The sequence below is a fragment of the Lathyrus oleraceus genome, chromosome 1 (assembly GCF_024323335.1).
Source record: "Lathyrus oleraceus cultivar Zhongwan6 chromosome 1, CAAS_Psat_ZW6_1.0, whole genome shotgun sequence".
Classification (NCBI taxonomy): Eukaryota; Viridiplantae; Streptophyta; class Magnoliopsida; order Fabales; family Fabaceae; genus Lathyrus; species Lathyrus oleraceus.
Genome location: NC_066579.1, coordinates 381,886,369 through 381,908,793, shown reverse-complemented (window position 1 = coordinate 381,908,793; position 22,425 = coordinate 381,886,369). Strand labels below are relative to the sequence as shown.

The following is a 22,425-nucleotide window of genomic DNA, read 5'->3' as shown; positions in this document are numbered from 1 at the left end:
AGTTATCCACCAATGGTACATATACACATTCATAACAATATATCATTCACAATCCACCAACGGCACATAAACACATTCATAACAATATATCATTCACAATCCACCAATGATACATATATACATTCATAACAATATATCATTCACAAATCCACCAATGGCACATAAACACATTCATAACAATATATCATTCACAAATCCACCAATGGTACATATACACATTCTTAACAATATATCATTCACAAATCCACCAATGGCACATATACACATTCATAACAAATACACCATTCACATAATATGCAATTAACCAATTCATGTTACCACATGAATAATATCAACAAATAACAACAACTCATCAACATCTTAACATCATCGACATAACAACATAATTATCACGCAATCATATTACAACAATGCAACGATTCATCAACCAAACGTATAACCCAATATATTTATCAATACAGTAGGCATGTGAATATTATTAAAAACATATTAACAATCACTACCATGTTTTAGGTATGAGCATTAGCTTTCTAACGCTTCAAACGCCACCAAAATCGGACTTACGAATTAAAAGTTATGATCAAAACCGTGCACGAAGGCATTACTAAAAAGTTGTTGTTTATTAAATTTTCCAACATAATTTTCATCTTCTTCAACCCCCAGCACGTCCATGAAATAATCTCCAAAATTATTTTATTCCTGAAACAAAGTTATAGCCCTCTGTTTCAGCTATCCAACGCTTCGAACGGCACTCGATTTGGACTTACGGATCAAAAGTTATGACCAAAATGATTTCGACAATAAAACATAAAAACAGGCCACGAGTGTGACGGACAGCATGCAGAATTTTCCGCGGTTTTCATCGTTGGAGGACTTCCAGACCTCCGATTTCAATTCCGTAAAAAACCAAACGTTCAGAAAATTATAACTCACACAATACTCCAAATATATAACATTAATTTACAGTTTTAACACAATCAATCACCACAATCAAGCATAATCATCAAAACCTAACAATCCTAAAATCATGCAAATTAGGGATTTTAACCTAAACATACATCTACCCATTGACCCAATCATACTAAACCAAAATAATAAGGATTCCTCCCTTACCTCTTCAATTTGATGGAAACCCTAGTTTCTCTTTGTTCTTCCCCTCTTCTCCTTACTTTTCCTCTTTTCTTTCTCTATTGCCTTCAATGATCAAATGAATCTTAATTCTCACTCTCCTCACCACTTACTATTTATATTAGTATTCTATTTGGGCTTAAGTTATGATACTTCTAATTTAATTAATAGACCCAATAAGACCTAATATTTAAATATCTCTATTTAATTCAAATAAGTTAAACCAACTCAATTAACACTCCAAATTAATTAGTATAATTAATTATTATACTACCTAACAAACAATTAATTAATTACCACTCCCCATAATTAAAATAAAATATAATAATAATAGTATAATAAATAAATACTAAAATTGGGTTGTTACAGGTTTTACCTGGATTACCACAAACCAATTTGAAAATTTAAACCAGACTGATCTCGAATCGAAGAAAGCTTTTAAACGGGTTGAGCTTATGAACTGAAATGGTGACTTAGAACTTAAATCCTTATACCAAAGATTCTAATAGGTTTAGATTCAAAGCCAAACAAAAATCCCTTATGGATAAATTATTCAATCAAGATAATGATCCTTGGCGAATTTATAATTTTAACCCTTCCATAATACAAAATTCTTCACCAAATAAAAGACCTTACTCAAAAGCACTACGACTAATTTCTAAGTGAGAGAAAGTGAAAAATATTTTTAGAGAGAGTGAGGAGTGACATATGAAGACTCACAGTTTTTTATGTGAAAATATGAGGGAATGAACCTCTATTTATAGGCTAGAGGTTGACACAAAAATGGAAAATTTATGGGTTCATTTTAATATGACAATCGATTGGATAACCTAAAAATAAATATTTAGGTTTTATAAAGAGGGAATAAAAGATATATAGAAGTTCCCTTCTTTAAGACGATATCACAAATGTTTAAAGCACATTTTTGCACTAACCCAATTGATTGGGTATAAGTGCCAATCAATTGGCGAGTACCAAAAAATAGTCCAAAACTTTTTTGACAATTTCTAATTCAACTAGTACAATTTTAAAATAATTTTAGAAATGTTTTATTAAGACAATTAATTTTTGAAACTTATTTTAGCTAGTGTGTGTGTGATTAGTCGTATAACTTTATGAAAAATCCCTTGTATTTTTATAACACTCGGATAACTCAGAAACGACTTGGCAAGCTTTCCCACTTCCTCTTTTTTATACTTTGAAGCTTCAAGACTTTTTAGATAGTTCATTCATGTAGACACTTGCTTTATTTCTTCTTGAAGACGAGGCTTAAGATTTATTCCAAATAGCTTTCATCATTAGATAATGTATCATTAGATATAACTTACTTGTTTGCATATTTCATCGCTTGTTAACCACACAAACTTTTATTGGTTCTCATCATCAAAAGCATATTCACTATCAAGGGTATGTTGTTGATAGTTTCCTTCATTTCTTAACTGGAAAAACATGGTTTCATATTATCCCCCTTTTGTATGATGACAAAGCATCTCTCAGGGAGGTGGTAAAAGAAATAAATAGATATATTTGGATTGGTTAAACTCTCTCTCATTTAAGTAGACAGTATAATCTACTCCTCTGAGAATATACTTCTCCCCATTTGTCAAAATCAAAAAGGCAGGTAAAGATGCATTGCGAGAATTTAAATATGCAAACATATTGGTACATAAACATTTAGGAAAGGGAAAAAACATCATTTTATTTAATTCAAAGAAATTACAGAAAGGAAATTGTGAATAAGGAAAGAGAAGCAGTAGTAAGCATAAAAGAAACAATTAGTTCATCTCATCATCCTTGCTAGACACCATTAGAGTTATAAGGTTTGTGTTTCTCAAATTTCTTGATACATTTTTTAATCTTTGAGTGCATTTCTCGTTGATCATCACATATATAATTGATAATGTTTGAAGAGGATGGATGAAGTTCATTGTTTCTTTGTTATCTTCCCCTTCTTGAAGGTAGTGCAATAATTTCTCTTCCTTGAATAATATACCCCATTTTGCTCAAAATGCCTTTCCCTATTTTTGAGTGCATAATTTCCTGTTCTTCTTCTTATTCTTATAAATCAAAGTCGGTGTATGCTAGGATTTTTGTAATTAACTCACCATAGAGTATAATTGTGTTCTTCTTTTTTCTATCCAACATGTGATGGAGCATAACATCCACTCAATTTTTTCAACTTTATTTTACGAAATCCAAAGAGTAGGAACATCCTATTTTTGGATGGTGTTATAGTTGCCTTTACTTTGGAAAAGAACATGATTCATTGTATAGTGAATCAATCTATTATGCCGGTGTACAATGTCAATAATGAATGGAGATGGAATCCCAGAAGATGGATTAATTAAAAGGGATTGATCATAGAGGTCAAAATTGAATTCATTACCTTTATCGTGATATTGGTCGTAATCTTGATTGATGAAAGGTAGGTTGCATGCCTGTGCAAATTTTTCAAGTGACAAAGATAGGGTGTTTCTTGACTTTTGAGCTAATCACAACGTTGGAGTATTTTGGTTTAAGTAGAACATTCTTACGAATTCGGGATACCTTTCTTGAGGTTTTTCAATGATGAAGTCTTTTAGGCCGACAAAGTTGAAGGCTTATACAAAGAGGAAATTCTTGAAGAGACCCTCATCCAAGTAGTGAGATATTTACACTTCTCTATTGGAAAAGTACTGATTGAAGGCCTTTTCTTGTTCTTGAGTGGAGAAGTCTTCAAATAAGTGTGATGGTGAGGCTTGAGAGGATCATGTTCTTTTTGGTGCCATTTGGGGTGGTGATGAGGTGATGAGAGAGTTAAGAGTTTCTAATACAATTCACAAAATAAGGTAGAATGATATGAGAAAGGATAGAAGTAACCTCTACTTATAGGTATTTTGCAATTGATTGGATCAATGTGACAGTCGATTAAAAGTTTTTAATTTTGAGAGTTAGTCGTTGCAATTAGTTGTTGCATTTATTTCTCATCAAACTAGCAGTTGTAGTATGATCCAAGTTTCAAATTTATGAAATTTGAGATGATCTAATAGATTGGGGTATGATGCCAATCGACTGGCTAACTCATTTTCATCATTTTTGGTTTGTGGGCCTTAGTGCTGGATTTTCTTTTGGTTTTGCACCTCTTTATTCACATCTTCTTTTTATGAAAGACTAAAAATCTCATCCTTTTGGTTAACAAAAGTAATTTTATTTGATGAGTGTTAAATGGGATTTCGACGTTGGAAAAGAATATTTGTTTTCGGTGAAGAAGTTGAGAAGGCATAGTCGAAGTTGTTATTTTGTCGAAGAAGGATTGGTCTGGGACTTAGAAATATTCTTGGATTCAGATTCACGTTTCGATGAAGATGTATGTTTGAAGTTGTGTTTGACGAGCATGGATTCAAATTAAGGTTCATAACCATTTTTTGGCCTTATCTGCTTTTTGAGAAGACGCGTGGAAGGCAGTAAGTGGCAAAGTCCATACAAGAGAGAACGTGTCATCTTTTGGAGAAATGTTTGTTTATTACCATTATTTTTGATTTATTATAAATAAGGATCTTAGTGATTAGGATTAACGGTATTGCTCCTACTGATACAACATTTTATTCCCTTCATCTGCATCTAACCCGTGGTTTTCAATGGGTCATAGAGGTCATGGGAGAAGACCTTGAGTTCTGAGGGATGTCAGACGTTCAACCAACTGGATGGGGAGACGAAGATAATGACTATGTATGAGTCTAAAGTATTTGAAAAGATTTTGACTTATATAGCCGAAAATGGACTAAAGGCGGCCTTATAGGCCAAAGTTAAGTATATGGTCATCGAAGTCAATGAAACTGAAGTGCACCTCGAAGGGCCTGGGGTAGATTTCGAACTAGAGCCATCCGATAAAATTCAAATCGAGGCACCAAGCCAGAGGCTCGATGCCATCTATGACGATGAGCCTTTGGGATTCGAAAGGGATCCAATGGCACCTAACATAAAAATGCTAGCACAAGATCCCCTAGAGGAAATCGACTTGGGGGAAGGAACAATAAAAAGGCCAACATATATAAGCGCCAATCTTGGCCCAGAACTTAAAGTTGAAGTGATCCAGCTTTTGAAAGAGTATAAAGACTACTTCGCTTTGGACTATGATGAGATACCTGGATTGAGTAGAGAATTGGTAGAACTAAAGTTAATTATCAAGCCTGGAAGGAAGCCAATAAAATAGTCTCCAAGGCAGTTTCACGCTGGAAATCTTGTCAAATATAAAGGAAGAAGTCGAAAGGCTCCTCAAGTGTAAGTTCATCTGCACCACAAGGTATGTCGAATGGATTGCTAATATAATTCTCGTCATTAAAAATAATGGGGCTTTAAGGGTTTACATTGACTTCAAAGATCTAAATGTTGCGACCCCAAAGGACGAGTATCAAATGCATGTGGCAGAAATGCTTGTTGATTCCACTATAGGCTTTGAGTATCTTAGTATGCTCAATGGATACTCTGGATACATCTTCGATATTCATTAGAAAGAATGAGGAAACATGGTCTAGAGATGAATCCTCTCAAATGTGCATTATGTGTGCAGGTAGGGGATTTTTTTAGGCTTTGTGGTCCACAAAAAGGGGACTGAAATCAACCATAATAAGACCAAGGCCATTATGGAGGCGAAAGTGCCATCAACAAAGAAGGAGCTACAGTCTTTTCTAGGTAAGATCAACTTCTTGAGGAGGTTCATCTCGAACCTAAGTGGAAAAACTCAGGCCTTTTATCCTCTCGACTGAAAAAAGAAGGTTTTGAATGGGGGCAGACGCAGCAGAAAGCCTTCGACAAAATCAAAGATTATCTTGTTTGTCCTCCTATCTAGTGCCTCCTTGTAGAAGTAAGAGTATGAGGTTGTACATTTCTGCGTTTGAGGTAACTATAGGGAGCATGCTTGCTCAAGAGGATGAAAATGGCATCAAAAGAGCCATTTATTATCTTAGTCGAGTCCTCAATGATGCAGAAACTAGATATAACATGATTGAGAAATTGTGTCTGTGTCTGTACTTTTCTGGTACCAAGTTAAAACATTATATAAAACCTGTTGATGTGTAGGTATCGTCTTATTTTGATGTTATTAAGTACATGTTATCTAAGCCAATCCTGCACAGTCGAATTGGAAAGTGGACACTTGCCTTAACCGAGTACTCCCTAACTTATATGCCTTTAAAGGCCATTAAGGGGAAAGTGGTTGCATACTTTATAGTCGACCATTCTATAGTCGAGAATTCCCATAATCATCTAGAGCTTGAGCCTTGGAAATTATATTTCGATGGTTCTAGTCACAAAAATGGAACGAGTATTAGAATATTGATTATCTCTCCTAATAAAATTCCAACAAAATTCAAGTATAAGATCAAAGGTCCTTTCTCAAACAATGAGGCTGAATACGAAGCTTTAATAGCCGACCTTGAAATACTGTTGGAATTGGGGGCAACTAGAGTTGAGATAATTGGTGACTCTGAGTTGGTTATAAAGCAAATGACGAGGGAATATAAGTGTGTAGAGAATCTAATAATGTACTTTGTAATAGAAAATTGACTATTACGAAAGTTAGAAATGGTGAATATTAGACACATTCCTCGACTTAAGAACCAGGAGGCCAATGACTTGGCTCAAATTGGTTATGGGTACAAAATTTCGAAAGAAAAATTGGCCGGATGTGATCAAAGTTCGAGGGAAAGTGATGGCGACCAGGTTGTCCCCAACAGATTTGGAAACAACAAAATTGGGTTATGCAAATGAAGAGAACTTCGAGATATTGGCTATCGACAACTTGACAGATTCAGATTGGAGAAAGTCAATAGTAAATTACCTAGAGAATCCAACAACATCTGCAGAGTGGAAGGTCAGGTATCGTTCTTTAAGTTATACTCTTATGGGAAACAAATTGTTTAAAAAGACTCCTGAGGGAGTTTTACTCAAGTTCCTTAGTGAGGCTGAGGCATACTTAGCCCTATCGAATGTCCATAATGGGGCATGTGGGGCTCACCAAGTAGGCTATAAGATGAAATAGATTTTTTTTCAACAAGGGATGTATCGGCCTACTATGCTGAAAGATTACATTGAGCTTGCTAAAGGATGCTAAGAATTCCAGATACATGCAGGTATACAACACATCCTTGCAAATGAACTATACTTTATTATGAAGCCTTGGCCCTTAATAGGTTGGGCATTGGATCTGGTTGGTGAGATTCGACCAGCATCTTCTAAAGGTCAGAAGTACATCCGAGTAGACATTGATTACTTTACTAAATGGATTGAAGCCATACCTTTAATGATTGTTGATCAAGAACTAGTGATCGAGTTTATCCAAAGATACATAATTTATAGATTTGGGATCCTGAAGACCATTACAACTAATCAGGGGTCAGTATTTACTAGTCGAAAGGTCCAGGACTTTTCTAAAGAAGCAGGGTTTAAAATATTAACATATACACCTTATTATGCCCAGGCAAATGGTCAAGTTGAAGCATCAAATAAAGTGGTAATCGGATTAATAAAAAAACATATGGGGAAAAAGCCAAGAAATTGGGATAAGACATTGGACCAAATCTTATGGGCTTATCAAAGCTCCCCTAAAGAGGCTATAAATTCTATGCCTTTTCGATTGACCTATGGGAACGGTGCGGTGTTACCAGTTGAAATTCATATCCAATCAACTAGAATTCAAAGACAGAATGAGATCCCATTTGTATCCTACTGGAATATGATGTTGAGTGAACTAGTCGATTTGGACGAAGAAAGGTTGAATGCGTTAGAGTTATTAAAGAGGCAAAAAAGGAGGGTAGAAAAAACATATAATAAAAAGGTTAAAGTCAAATCATTTTTGAATGAAGACTTAGTATGGAAGGTAATTCTACTTATGGATCGAAGGGATATGACATTGGGTAAATGGTCCCCAAAATGGAAAGGTCTATTCCAGATTGTTCAAGTTTTTTCTAATGGTGCATACGAGATCAAAGGTTTAACCGAGGATCAAAGAATCCTGAGAGTAAAAGGTAAATATTTGAAAAAATATAAGCCTACACTCCAGGAGATTAAAATATCAACAAAATACTACCCGTACAAAATCAAAGCCAAAATGGTAACTGTATAGAAAGTGCCAAAATGGATAAAGTCATTACATTATAAATTCTCAAGTCGAAATAAAAGATTCAAGTGATTACAATATGAGTGAGCAAAATAAACTAAATAGGAAGAGCAACCTTCATGCGCTCCTACTTCGTCTTCAGGAGTAATAGACGATGGTCGATCACAGATTGGTTGGAGTTGAGAATATCAATTTCTTTTCCCATAACTTTGGGATCCAATATCTTGTGAACAAGAGGGATGGTTGCTTATTTCTTCGAATCTTTTGAGTTCTTGAATTTTGACGCCATTGATGATGAAAATGTGGAGAAAATCTGTCTTGTTTGAGGTTTTGTGAAGAAAAGAGGAAGAGTTTTTCTTATTGATAATGGAGAAAAGTTCAGAAAAAAGGTGAAGTGAGGTATTTATAGTGAGATGAACAAAATGTTTCATTTCAAAACTTTGACAGCTGTTGAAGATCGTGGGACACATGTCAACGGGAGAAAGATGATCAGATGGTAGCAGTTGGCGTGGCCCACGATCTCCTAGGAAATAGGAGTATAATGATTAACTGAGATTTTTTTTGTGTCTTAATGAGAAGTTTGAAGAAAGGTGTTCATGATGACCATGACGTCATAGCAGTAAAGATACTGTTGCGGCGAAATATTTCAAAAAATGCCATTTTCTACATATAGTCGAAAACGACATTTTTTGGGGGCAATTTGTTAGCTGGAATTTTGACGTTGGAAAAGAATATTTGTTTTCGACTAAGAAGTTGAGAAGGCATAGTCGAAGCTGTTATTTTTGTAAGAACAAAAATTGTTCTACAACAGATTCCAGGATTTTGATGATAACAAAAGATGAAACCAAAAATGGCACCCTAACGAAAAGTTTCTAAGTGTGCAGGGTTCTAAGGAAAGAAGAAAGAGATTTGATGACGTCATCAGATACAGAATCAAATCAGATACAAAATATCAAAAGATCAGAAGTATCTGAAGTGGAAACACGCTCTAGAAGATCTGAGTCCAAGCAAAAGCGGATCAGGATATCAGAAGCATCTGAAGAAGAAGTGCTCTCTAGAAGATCTGACTCTGAAACTGGTATATCATTTCCAGAAGCTCTTAGCGTTATCCGAAGACATCATCAGAACTCTATGAGATCAACATCAGAAGCTCTGAATCCACATAGCAAGATTCCAAGATTCCCAGAGTCACGTAGACCTTGATAATGGATTTCCTAATGCATAAAGAGTAACGTCAACTTCAAATTCAAATGGAAAGGAACTATATTTGGAAAGAAGTTATTCAGGGAGACAAAGTTGTTTTGGCAAGAAACAACAAGAGTTATGGCATTAATTCCTATTCAAGACAAATTATCTGCCATCAATTTCAAACGGTCCTTTCACTCCTATATAAAGGACAGCTAACAAACATTGAGGGGCGCGCAAGTACACACTGAAACATTCTCTCTCTCTCTCTCAATCTTTCACGAGCTTTTGCTCATACGTGAAACATTTTATTTGCTATTACCATTGTAATATTTGCTTTATCCTAGAAGCACTCTAGATTACAAACTTTGTTTTATCTAAGTTGTTTTAATTCCTCAAGTGACTCTGCGCAGTCTGTATGCTTGAGAGGACTAAGAGATCCCTCTCTTAGACGTTGGTTGTAAACTATCTTTCAAGATTAGTGGATTAAGTCCTTGTTGAAGGCGAAATCACCTTGGCCGGGTGGACTGGAGTAGCTTTGTGTTATAAGCGAACCAGTATAAATTCCTTGTGTGGTTTTATTCTGAAAAAGCGCTTATTTTCCAAAACAATTCAAACCCCCCTTTCTTGTTTTTCTCACCTTCAATTGGTATCAGAGCTTCGGCTATGTTATTGATTTTCTAATCAAACACTTAACAGTGTAGAGAGATCCAGAACGTGAAAAACTATGGCCCACACAAATGAAAGAGACAGTTACAATGCTAAGCCTCCTGTTTTTGATGGAGAGAAATTCGATTACTGGAAAGATAGAATTGAAAGTTTCTTTCTAGGCTATGATGCTGATCTTTGGGACATTGTCACAGATGGATACAAACCTCCCGTCTCAGAAAATGGAGTTGAAGTTCCCAGAAGTAAGATGTCAGAAGATCAGAAGCGTGTCTTTAAAAATCATCACAAGGCCAGAACCATTCTTCTCAACGCTATATCTTACAACGAGTATGAAAAGATCACCAACAGAGAAACAACAAAAGACATCCTTGACTCTCTGAGGATGACTCATGAAGGAAACTCTCAGGTCAAAGAGACAAAGGCTCTGGCGCTTATCCAGAAATATGAAGCTTTCAAAATGGAAGATGACGAAGCCATAGAGGTAATGTTCTCTAGATTCCAAACTCTTATTGCAGGTCTCAAAGTTCTAGACAAAGGGTACACAACTGCAGACCACGTCAAAAAGATAGTCAGAAGCTTGCCAAAGAAGTGGAGACCCATGGTCACTGCTCTGAAGCTGTCTAAGGATCTGAATAATATCAGTCTTGAAGAGCTTGTCAGTTCTCTCAGAAGCCATGAGATAGAACTAGAGGAAGATGAACCTCAGAAGAAGAACAAGTCTGTAGCATTAAAGTCCAGATCTGAAAGACGCAAATCTGACAGAACCAAAGCATTCCAGGCCGAGACAGAAGATGCAGATGACTCTGAACAAGAAGATTCTGATGAGGAAGAAGAATTGTCCCTCCTGACCAGAAGATTTAAACAACTCTGGAAAAAGAGGAACAACAACTTCAAAAGACCAAGACCCAGAGGGGATCGATCAGAATCAACCTCAAAAGGTAAAACTAACAAAGATATTACTTGTTATGAATGTAAAGAAACAGGTCACTACAGGAATGAATGCCCCAAGCTAAAGAAAGACAGTTCCAGAAAAGAAAGTTTCAAGAAAAATACCTTCAGGACAAAGAAAGGACTAATGGCTACCTAGGATGATAGCGAATCCGACTCATCAGAATCTGACTCTGATGAACAGGCCAATGTGGCATTCATGGCTACCACATCCAGGAACAGTTCAGATGAAGAATCTGAAGAGCAAAGTTCAAACACCAGTCATGGTACCTGGACTCTGGATGCTCGCGACACATGACGGGAAGAAAGTCTATGTTCCAAAGCCTGGAACTTAAAGATGCTGGATTCGTAGGCTTCGAAGGAGATCAGAAAGGAAGGATCAGAGGCTCCAGAACTATTGGTAATGGTACTCTTCCCTCTATATCTGATGTCCTTTACATAGAAGGATTAATGCATAACTTGTTATCCATAAGTCAATTAAGTGATAACGGTTATGACGTGATCTTTAATCAAAAAACATGTAAAGCCATAAATCAAAACAATGGTTCTGTCCTATTCACAGGCAAGAGGAAAAACAATATTTATAAAATCAATCTTTCTGATTTGAAAGAACAAAATGTAAAATGTCTGATGTCTGTTCACGAAGAGCAATGGGTATGGCATAGACGCTTGGGCCACATTAGCATGAGAAAACTATCTCAGCTAAATAAACTCGAGTTAGTCAGAAGCCTACCTAAACTGAAGTTTTCTTCAGATGCTCTATGTGAAGCATGTCAGAAAGGAAAATTTTCAAAAACATCTTTCAAAAAGAAAACTATTGTTCTACCTCTAAGCCTCTGGAACTTCTCCACATTGACTTATTTGATCCTGTGAAAACAGCATCAGTCAATGGAAAGAAGTATGGACTAGTCATTGTTGATGATTTCAGTCGCTGGACATGGGTGAAATTCCTAAAACACAAGAGTGAGTCTCACTCTGTATTCACTAGTTTCTGCTCCAAAGTGCAAAAAGAATTTGACTCTAAAATCATCAGAGTCAGAAGTGATCATGGTGGGGAATTCGAAAATAAATCCTTTGAGGAATTATTTGACTCTAATGGAATATCCCATGATTTCTCCTGCCCTAGAACTCCACAACAAAATGGAGTTGTAGAGAGGAAGAATAGGACACTCCAAGAGATGGCCAGAACTATGATCAACGAAACTAATGTGGCTAAGCACTTTTGGGCAGAAGCTGTAAATACAGCGTGTTACATTCAGAATAGAATCTCAATAAGACTTATTCTGGAAAAGACTCCCTATGAACTGTGTAAAGGAAGGAAACCAAACATTTCATATTTTCATCCATTTGGATGTTCTTGCTTTATTTTAAACACTAAAGAACATCTGAACAAGTTTGATTCCAAAGCACAGAAAGGTATTATGTTAGGATACTCAGAACGCTCTAAAGGCTACAGAGTATACAATACAGAAACCAAAATTGTGGAAGAATCAATTCATGTCATATTTGACGATAAGCTTGACCCTGAAAAGTCAAAGCTAGTTGAAAATTTTGCAGATTTAGAAATCACTCTTGCAGGATCTGATAAAGCTCCAGAAGCAACTGCCACTCAGAACTCTGAGGAAATTCATTCCCCAGTAATCCCAAAGAAAGCTAAAAGTCGCATCAACGTATCTGAAGATTTGATTCTGGGCAACAAAGACGAACCTGTCAGAACCAAATCTACCTTCAGGACCTCTGAAGAGACTCCTCTAGGACTAGTGTCTCTGATCGAGCCTACGTCCTATGATGAAGCACTTCAAGATAACGACTGGGTTTCAGCTATGCAAGAAGAGTTAGATCAATTCACAAAGAATGATGTCTGGGATCTTGTTCCCAAGCCCAGAAGCACTCACGTTATTGGAACCAGATGGGTATTCAGAAACAAGCTGAATGAGAAAGGAAAAGTCGTCAGAAACAAAGCTCGACTGGTAGCTGAAGGTTACAGTCAACAAGAAGGTATTGACTACAATGAAACCTTTGCTCCAGTCGCAAGGTTAGAATCTATTCGTCTTCTTGTATCTTTTGCTATTAACCATTCTATTAAATTATATCAAATGGATGTCAAGAGCGCATTCCTTAATGGTTATATATCAGAAGAAGTGTACGTCAACCAACCTCCAGGTTTTGAAAATCCAAATTTTCCAGAACATGTTTTTAAACTTAAAAAATCTTTATATGGACTTAAACAAGCTCCCAGAGCTTGGTATGAACGTTTAAGTAACTTTCTTCTGGAACATAATTTTATCAGAGGGAAAGTTGACTCCACACTCTTTTGTAAGAACCTTAATAATGATCTCATGATATGTCAGATATATGTTGATGATATTATTTTTGGTTCTGCTAACGCCTCTGTTTGTCAAGAATTCTCTGAGTTAATGCAGGCAGAATTTGAAATGAGCTTAATGCAAGAACTAAAGTTCTTTCTAGGAATTCAAATTAACCAAACTTCGGAAGTCACGTACGTTCATCAAAGCAAATACATAAAAGATGTTCTGAAGAAATTTGACATGGCTGAATGCAATCCTGCAAAGACTCTCATGCATCCAACATGCATTCTTGAAAAGGAAGAAGTCAGTAAAAAGGTTTGTCAGAAGCTCTATTGTGGTATGATAGATTCCCTTCTCTATCTGACTGCTACTCGACCTGATATTCTCTTTAGTGTCTGTCTCTGTGCCAGATTCCAATCAGATCCTAGAGAAACTCACTTAACAGCAGTTAAGAGAATTTTCAAATATCTGAAAGGAACTCCTAACCTGGGCCTGATGTATGAGAAAACATCAGAGTATAGACTTTCGGGTTACTGTGATGCAGATTACGCAGGAGATAGATTGGAACGAAAAAGCACCTCTAGAAATTGTCAGCTCCTAGGAAACAATCTAATATCCTGGGCCAGCAAAAGACAGTCAACTATCGCTCTATCAACTGCAGAAGCAGAATATATATCAGCATCACTGTGCATAACTCAGATGCTCTGGATGAAGAATCAGCTAGAAGATCTGCAAATCTTCGAGAGTAACATTCCTATCTTTTGTGATAATACTGCTGCCATTTGTCTAAGTAAGAATCCCATTTTACACTCCAGAGCTAAGCACATTGAAATAAAACATTATTTTATCAGAGACTATGTTCAGAAAGGGATAGTAACATTGAAGTTCATTGATACAGATCATCAATGGGCAGATATCTTTACTAAGCCTTTAGCTGAAGATAGATTTCTCTTTATCCTAGAAAATCTGAACATTCAAAATTGCCCTGAATAAATTGTGCCTCTGAAGATGTAAAATGAGACTCTGACATAAACAAATGAGCTTCTGCCTCTGACTCTGATACTTCTACCAAGTTAAGAAGATATCTGAGTTAGAAATCTCCAGGAACCAATCCCTTGGTATTCCTGAAGATCAGATACATCAAACCACGTGGAGCACGTAGCGTCTAACCTTGGAACTTCTAGACAGCTGTCCAGAAGAAATTCAAAGGGCAGACGTTTGAGATCTCCTCGAGCAGTGTGCATACTGTTGGGATTAGACATTCATTAATGAGCCATAATCATTTCTCCCTCTAAGCGTGCTAACTTGTTTTTTTGTGCTAACGCTGATTTGTGTGTCGTTTTGCATGCGTTTTGTTTAGGGTATTTAAACACTCCTCTCACACTTCACACACTTTTCACTCTCACTCACTTTCTCAAACCAGTTCTCTGAAGCATTTCTGCAAGCAGTTCATCTTCATCTCGTTCTTCCTCAACAATGGATGCTCAATAACAATCAATTTTCAACTATTCTCAACAAATGGAATCCAGCAACACAGCCCAAAGCACAAGCATTCCCACTCCAATCGTTACAGGCGTAACCATCACTCCAGTATACAAGGAACCCCATGTTCTTGATCGTGAGCCTCATATCAACCTGGCAACTCCCTTTGATAAACTGGATGTGTTGTGTGAATCACTTGTGGATTTCAACAACATGAAGAGGAATGGAGTAGACCTAACTGAAGAACTCCGTCAACAAGGTTGGGAAACCTACTTTCAACGGCTCTATGGCCCTGTTTACCCAAACCTCATCAAAGAATTCTGGAGATTTGCTGATGCTGACGACCACTTCATAGTATCCTATGTATTGGGGGTCAAGATAGTGATTACTGAAAAGTTAATTGCCTCATTACTGAACATGGAGAAAGCTGGAGGAAGAAGGATCTACGACATCAACCCTAGGTCAAGGAGCATTGCTCAGGAAATCAAACCCACTATCTTCAAACTCAATACAGAAGGAAATCCATCAAAGAACAAAGAACTTCATCAGAACCTCCGGGTATGGCTCAAGATCATTCTGGGAACCATTCATCACCGCCCAGCATCAAACTCCTCTGACTACATCAATACAGATCAGAAGTGCATTATGTATTGCATTCACAAGGGTTTGAAGCTCTGCCTCCCAACACTACTCTTCAAATATCTCAGAGACTCCGTACGGGAGACCAGAAACAACATGAAACCCAGAGCCTACATCCCTCTGGGAAGACTTCTCTCTGACGTATTAATAGAAAATGGGCTCGTAGACCATCTGGAGAAGAACAAACTCATGGAAGATTTGGCAATAGATACTGGAAGGCCTCTGAACTCCAGAAATCTGAAGAGCATGGGAAATCTGAAGAAGATTCAAGTCAAACCTACGCTGGACACCTCTTGGGACGCTTTAAAAGATCAGAGGAAGCTGCCACATGGTCTCGCAAGGTTCTACAAGAATGAACCCAGAGAGGCAATCCTCCACTATCTCCAACGTCTGAAGGATGAAGGAGTAGACATCTCAGACTTCAGACTAGACGATATGCTAGATTCAGAATCAGACTTCGTTAAGTTCAAAAGAGGTCTATCTGAAAAGAAGTCTTCAAGAGCGAAGAAAGCAAGGCTAGGAGAACCTTCTGAATCAAGACCTTCAGCGCCTCTGCAAGAAACCTCTGGTAAGTCTTCCCCTACTATTCCCTCTGAACCACTGTTGGCTTCCTCTACTCCTCTCCTAACACCTATCTACACCTCCTCTGACACCCCACCTTCTACAACCAGAACCTCACAACCTCTACCCAAATTTAATCTCGCCCATACGTCCCTACCTATATCCGAAGCTGAAAAACTCAATCAAACCACCTCTTCATCTTCAGCCCCAGAATCACCTCCCTACCTTATCCTCTCCTCTGACCCAGAACCTTCTAACCCCGCTTCTCCCACTCTAGCCCACCTCTATTCTCTAAACCATAACACACAACAACCACAACAACCTCCACCAGAACCTGAAGTAACTTCACCACCCCCAGAACAACCAACCAACACACCTTCTGAAGCTCAACCCTCTGACCTCCAACCCTCTAACATCACCCCTTAAAACACTTCCGCTGAATTTGAACCTCTAACACTTAACCTAAGCCCTCCAACCTCTCCACCCCAAACATTTGAACCTGAACATTCCCTGCCTACCCTAGAGGAAGCCATAATGCTGTTCGCAGGGGCTTCGGTACAAAAGGTCAAATCTCTGACCATTAACTCTGGCATCAGTGATAATCTTGACTCTGTAAGGACACACTGGAACATAGTCATTGGCTGGATGACCTCTGACGCTTTCAAACTGAAGCACATCTCTGAGCAAGTCAGAAACGACTTCATCAGAGATGCTGAGGCAAGACTACAGGAGAGACTTGCCAGAAAAGCTGAAGAAGAAGCCAGAAGACAAGAAGAAGAGAGAGCCAGACAAGAAGAAATCCAAAGGGCAAGGGAAGCTGAAGCCAAAGCACTTGCCGATGCTGCTGCTGAAGCTGAAGCGAAGGCCGCTGCTGAAGCACAGAATGCTCTGACTCAGGGGGAGTCCTCGACCGTTATCCCTCTGGTTCTCAAGACGCTTGAAGAAGTTCAGAAAGACCAGAAGGAACTCCGTGCCAGAATGGATCAACAGGACTCAGTGAACGTCACTATCCAGAGCCTGCTGACTCAACTGCTTCAGAGAATGCCTCCTCCTCCCAACCCTTAGGCACTTAGAATTTTTTCTGCTTGTTGCCTTGCTTCCTTGTTTTCTTTTGTTTGTTTGTTTGTTTTTCTTGTCATTGTCTCTGTTGCTCTATTATCTGAATATAATGTTTTTTTCTTGATTTTTTTAAGTCTTTTTTATTCTGACAAAAAGGGGGAGAAATCATATAGCTCTGATGATGAAAAATTGCCTAATTCTTAAGCACTCTACAGACATACTATTCATTAAACATAAATTCATCTAACACTGGACTTAAGAAATTGCAGAAGGTATCAAGAAACCGCAACTCTTAGAAGCTCTGGTAAGAACTTCTGAACTCCCAAGTCTTTCTCAGGGGGAGCGTTTTTCTATCTGATCTGATAAACTCTAATTTTTTTTTCATATTTCATCTATCATCTGAGTTTGTTTTGTCATCATCAAAAAGGGGGAGATTGTAAGAACAAAAATTGTTCTACAACAGATTCCAGGATTTTGATGATAACAAAATATGAAACCAAAAATGGAACCCTAACGAAAAGTTTCTAAGTGTGCAGGGTTCTAAGGAAAGAAGAAAGAGATTTGATGACGTCATCAGATACAGAATCAAATCAGATACAAAATATCAAAAGATCAGAAGTATCTGAAGTGGAAACACGCTTTGGAAGATCTGAGTCCAAGCAAAAGCGGATCAGGATATCAGAAGCATCTGAAGAAGAAGTGCTCTCTAGAAGATCTGACTCTGAAACTGGTATATCATTTCCAGAAGCTCTCAGCGTTATCCGAAGACATCATCAGAACTCTATGAGATCAACATCAGAAGCTCCGAATCCACATAGCAAGATTCCAAGATTCCCAGAGTCACGTAGACCTTGATAATGGATTTCCTAATGCATAAAGAGTAACGTCAACTTCAAATTCAAATGGAAAGGAACTATATTTGGAAAGAAGTTATTCAAGGAGACAAAGTTGTTTTGGCAAGAAACAACAAGAGTTATGGCATTAATTCCTATTCAAGACAAATTATCTGCCATCAATTTCAAACGGTCCTTTCACTCCTATATAAAGGACAGCTAACAAACATTGAGGGGCGCGCAAGTACACACTGAAACATTCTCTCTCTCTCTTAATCTTTCACGAGCTTTTGCTCATATGTGAAACATTTTATTTGCTATTACCATTGTAATATTTGCTTTATTCTAGAAGCACTCTAGATTACAAACTTTGTTTTATCTAAGTTGTTTTAATTCCTCAAGTGACTCTGCGCAGTCTGTATACTTGAGAGGACTAAGAGATCCCTCTCTTAGACGTTGGTTGTAAACTATCTTTCAAGATTAGTGGATCAAGTCCTTGTTGAAGGCGAAATCACCTTGGCCGGGTGGACTGGAGTAGCTTTGTGTTATAAGCCAACCAGTATAAATTCCTTGTATGGTTTTATTCTGAAAAAGCGCTTATTTTCCAAAACAATTCAAACCCCCCTTTCTTGTTTTTCTCACCTTCAATTTTGTCGAAGAAGGATTGGTTTGTGACTTAGAAATATTCTTGGATTTAGATTCACGTTTTGACAAAGATGTTCATTTGAAGTTATGTTTGACGAGCATGAATTCAAATTAAGGTTCATAACCGTTTTTTGGCCTCATCTATTTTTTGAGAAGATGCGTGGAAGGCAGTAAGTGGAGAAGTCCATGCAAGCAAGAATGTGTCATCTTTTGGAGAAATGACTGTTTGTTACCATTATATTCGATTTATTATAAATAGGGATCTTAGTGATTAAGATTAATGGTGTTCTATTTTATACAAAACCTCTTATATTACTTAAAGTATTTGTGCTGTTGCGAAACGAGTTCTTGAGTGCAATGTACGTGTGATCACCAATTTTACTTTTGTATCAAATCATTTACAATGCTGTTATTTACTTTCTTTGTAAAGTTTCTTTAAAAGTTATTTACATTGCCATTTACATTTTTGCGTTTCTTTACAAAAGTCAACATTATTTTCAAACAAAAAGAGCATTGTCGAAATGTTCATAAGTGATAAAATTTTCAGAGAATTAAAGCACATGTCCTAGGATCAATCTATTCAATCCCGCGAGTAACCAAAAACATAGAATTTGGAAGACTAGCACTTGTTTACCAATTTCGACTATAAACAATGAGTAAAGTAAAAACAAATCCATAATTTTAAAGGATTTAATCAGATTTTTTTCGATCATCTCATCTTTAAAATAATGTACTTCCTCAATTATCAAGAGGCTTTGATAAAAATTCCCTTAAGGGAACACCAACACATTATGGTGCGTCCTTCTCTATGTATAATTGGACGCAAGATTTAGTTCAAATAATGAGATGGGCATGTCCACCATAGACGTGTTCACTCAATTCTACTGTGAGGTTGATTGATCACTGAGGATCAAATTGTTGATATCATCCTCAATGAAAAAGTTTCTTTGAAAACTATCATTGATATCCATCATTGATTATTCTTGAATCGGATACTTTAAAGATGTTGTATACTTGAAAGTATACTCTTTGCTTTATATAGTTCTACTTAGTATCCGTTAAAGCTTCGAGTAGCAAAGTATCCCTATAAAACATACTAGGGTTTCACCTTTGATACCCATATTTTCTTGGGTCCAGATACATTAGTTCTTCTAGAAGGTCTAAGGTTATTGCCTTTAGACCTTTTCAACTTATCAAAACAAAAAGGTTCTAAGTGGCTGAATTTATTACAATATGAACATCTATGAACTAGACGATTCTTTTTCTTCCTATTTAACCCTTTGTTAGGTTTTGTCTATCCGTTTTAAATCTAGTCCGCTTTTATTTAAGGAGGTCATTTTACTTGATAATAATAAATTAATGTTTCCTCCCCCCTTAGTAAATTCAATTATGTTACTTTGTTTTTCAACTAGACACGAGTCTCACATGTTTCTATTGAGTTTTTAATATTAGCCTTTTCTAACTTAAGCGCTTTGTTGCTTTCTTCAATAAACTTTATATATTATTTAAGGTCTAAGTTTTGTTTCTTAATCTTATCCTTTCCCTCAACCAACTTAGCACTAATTGTATGATGTTTTCAAGAAAACTTCATCTTTTTTGTTTGAAGAGGATTTTTTTATGGTTCTCCCTGAGGTTAATTATTCTTCATTTATAATCACTTCGTATTCTCTTCTATTTTTGAAGATTCAATTTAATCCACACCCTCTTGTAGATGATGTTCCTTCCTTTGACGTTGAATCTTCCGAGGATTGCTTAACTATTGAGTGTGTTCTTTCGAAGGACATCATGGAAGTTATTTGATAGGAATTTGATGAGGTTGAAAATTCTTTAGTCTTTGAGCTTATACCTTCATCTTTAAGTAATTGAATTATTTCGTTCAACTTTTTCTATGATTTCATCCTCTTGGATTTTTCCTAAAATTTATGAAAATTCCCATCTTTTGATTTATGGATTAAATTGGGTTTCCAATTCTTAATTCTTATATATTTGTTAGAAACAAACGTTCTAATATAACTTCTAAAGTTTCTAATATTTCAAAAGAATTTATGAAATAAACCTTCAATTTCTTTGCCTCATGTGTTCATTTCCTCTTGTTTGATACTTGGAGAAACTCCACATATCATTTCAAGAGTATCCCACCTTTCCTTGGCGGTATTGCAATTATAAACATAGAGGAGTTCTCCATCATCTAAAACCACTAGTAGAAATATCTTGGTTTTGAAATCAATTTTGAATTTTCTCTTTTCCTCTACGGTCCAAAGGAAATTAGGTTTATCTTCTACTTCTCCTTTTACTAGGTGAGTAGGGATAAACAAACTATTGATTAAAGTTTCCCACGATTCTAAATTTCTACTTTGAATAAAAATATTAACTCTAGCTTTCGACAATTCAAACCTAATACCATCAAACAGTGGGGGTGTGTTTATGAAAGATAACTTGTTTACACATGTGTTGGAAGTCATCTCCCCCCTGAGACAAATAGTCCTTAAATAACAGTTAGGCTCTGATGCCATTCTTTGGACATGTGACTACGCACATAAGAGGCCGGGGGAGGGTGAATTGTGGGTTTCAGAAAAATAGTATATTGAAAAACACCTCGTCCAATACCACGAACATGCCCACCACACTCCTTTATTATAGTTACTTCTACCAATATGTCATGGAGTTGTTTGGAACAAAGACACCAACATCAGGATTTTCAACCATTGAATCCTACAACACAAATAAAAGTTCACAGCCCAAGTGATTTACCTACGATTAATATTCTCAAAAATGAATCTACTTACAATCTTCTTAGAAAATACACATATAACCTCTAATGTGAACTTGCCTCCTGGACTTTGTCATGCTCTCTTCCATTTCTCGTGGTGTGATCGTGGATATGGGTTGCGATCAAGGCTTATTGAAACATCTCTCATCTCTTGTTCTCTCTCTCTCTCTCTCTCTCTCTCTCTCTCTCTCTCTCTCTCTCTCTCTCTCTCTCTCTCTCTCTCTCTCTCTTTTATATTGTTTTCTTTAATCATTGTCTCCTCCAGTTTTTCATATCCTACAAAAGAAAATCTATGTGAATATATATTTTTAGACCTATTTTCCTTTCCTCTTTGACAAATAGCCTGGAATTTAAAAGAGTTACGAGACTCGACAAACTTATCCCAAGCCTCTTGATTTTATACACCTTAGATTGAGAATTTAAGTTACACTTTGGATTTGTAATGTAATTTGTTGTGAGTTGTGTCTTAAAACTCCTCCAACACTCACCACCATTTGAAATTCATTTTTTTCCAAACTTACTATCATCTGCAACAATAAAAAAATCCTACATTTACATTATAGAGTTGGTATTATTTTTAAACGAAAAAAATTTTATATATACTTGTAAAACAAACCATGAAAGTAATAAATACCATAACTTCGATACATATACTTATTTTCACTTCAAGATCAACCCGACTCCAATCTTCTAACAAATTACTCATTTTGCTTCTACCAAGTAATATCATGTAACTCCTAAATGTCGTAGCATGTTCACCATAACACCTACCACTTTTAAATTAAAATTGATTGACATCCTAACACTTATGTTGCATACTTTTGTCAACTTGACCATCAATGTGGAACCTCTAAACTTCTTTTTCTTTTATTCTTAATAGGATAGCCCTCATTTGTAGGAGAGATCATAGATGAATCCTCCATCTCTGTTTAAACAACAACAACAAAAAAACAGATATTTTACTTAACAAAACATCAACAAAGGCACCTACTCTGATTCATGGTATATTTTACTTAACACAACATCAACACTTCTTAAGATCACCTCATAAGAATAACCTCATAAACATTTACATAACATAACATCAACAATGGCACCTAA

The 22,425-nt window shown here is 36.5% G+C and overlaps 1 protein-coding gene across 1 annotated transcript; it reads left to right on the top strand.

Annotated features, from left to right (window-relative positions):
* The first annotated feature begins 7,276 nt into the window (after positions 1-7,276).
* On the top strand, positions 7,277-8,230 carry LOC127108429 (uncharacterized). Its single transcript, XM_051045894.1, has one exon. It carries the CDS (start codon positions 7,277-7,279, stop codon positions 8,228-8,230), a length of 954 nt encoding a protein of 317 aa, XP_050901851.1.
* The last annotated feature ends 14,195 nt before the right edge of the window (positions 8,231-22,425 follow it).

Coding starts and splice junctions, on each gene's coding strand:
- LOC127108429 (XM_051045894.1), top strand. CDS start 7,277: ATGAAGCCTTGGCCCTTAATAGGTTGGGCATTGGATCTGGTTGGTGAG.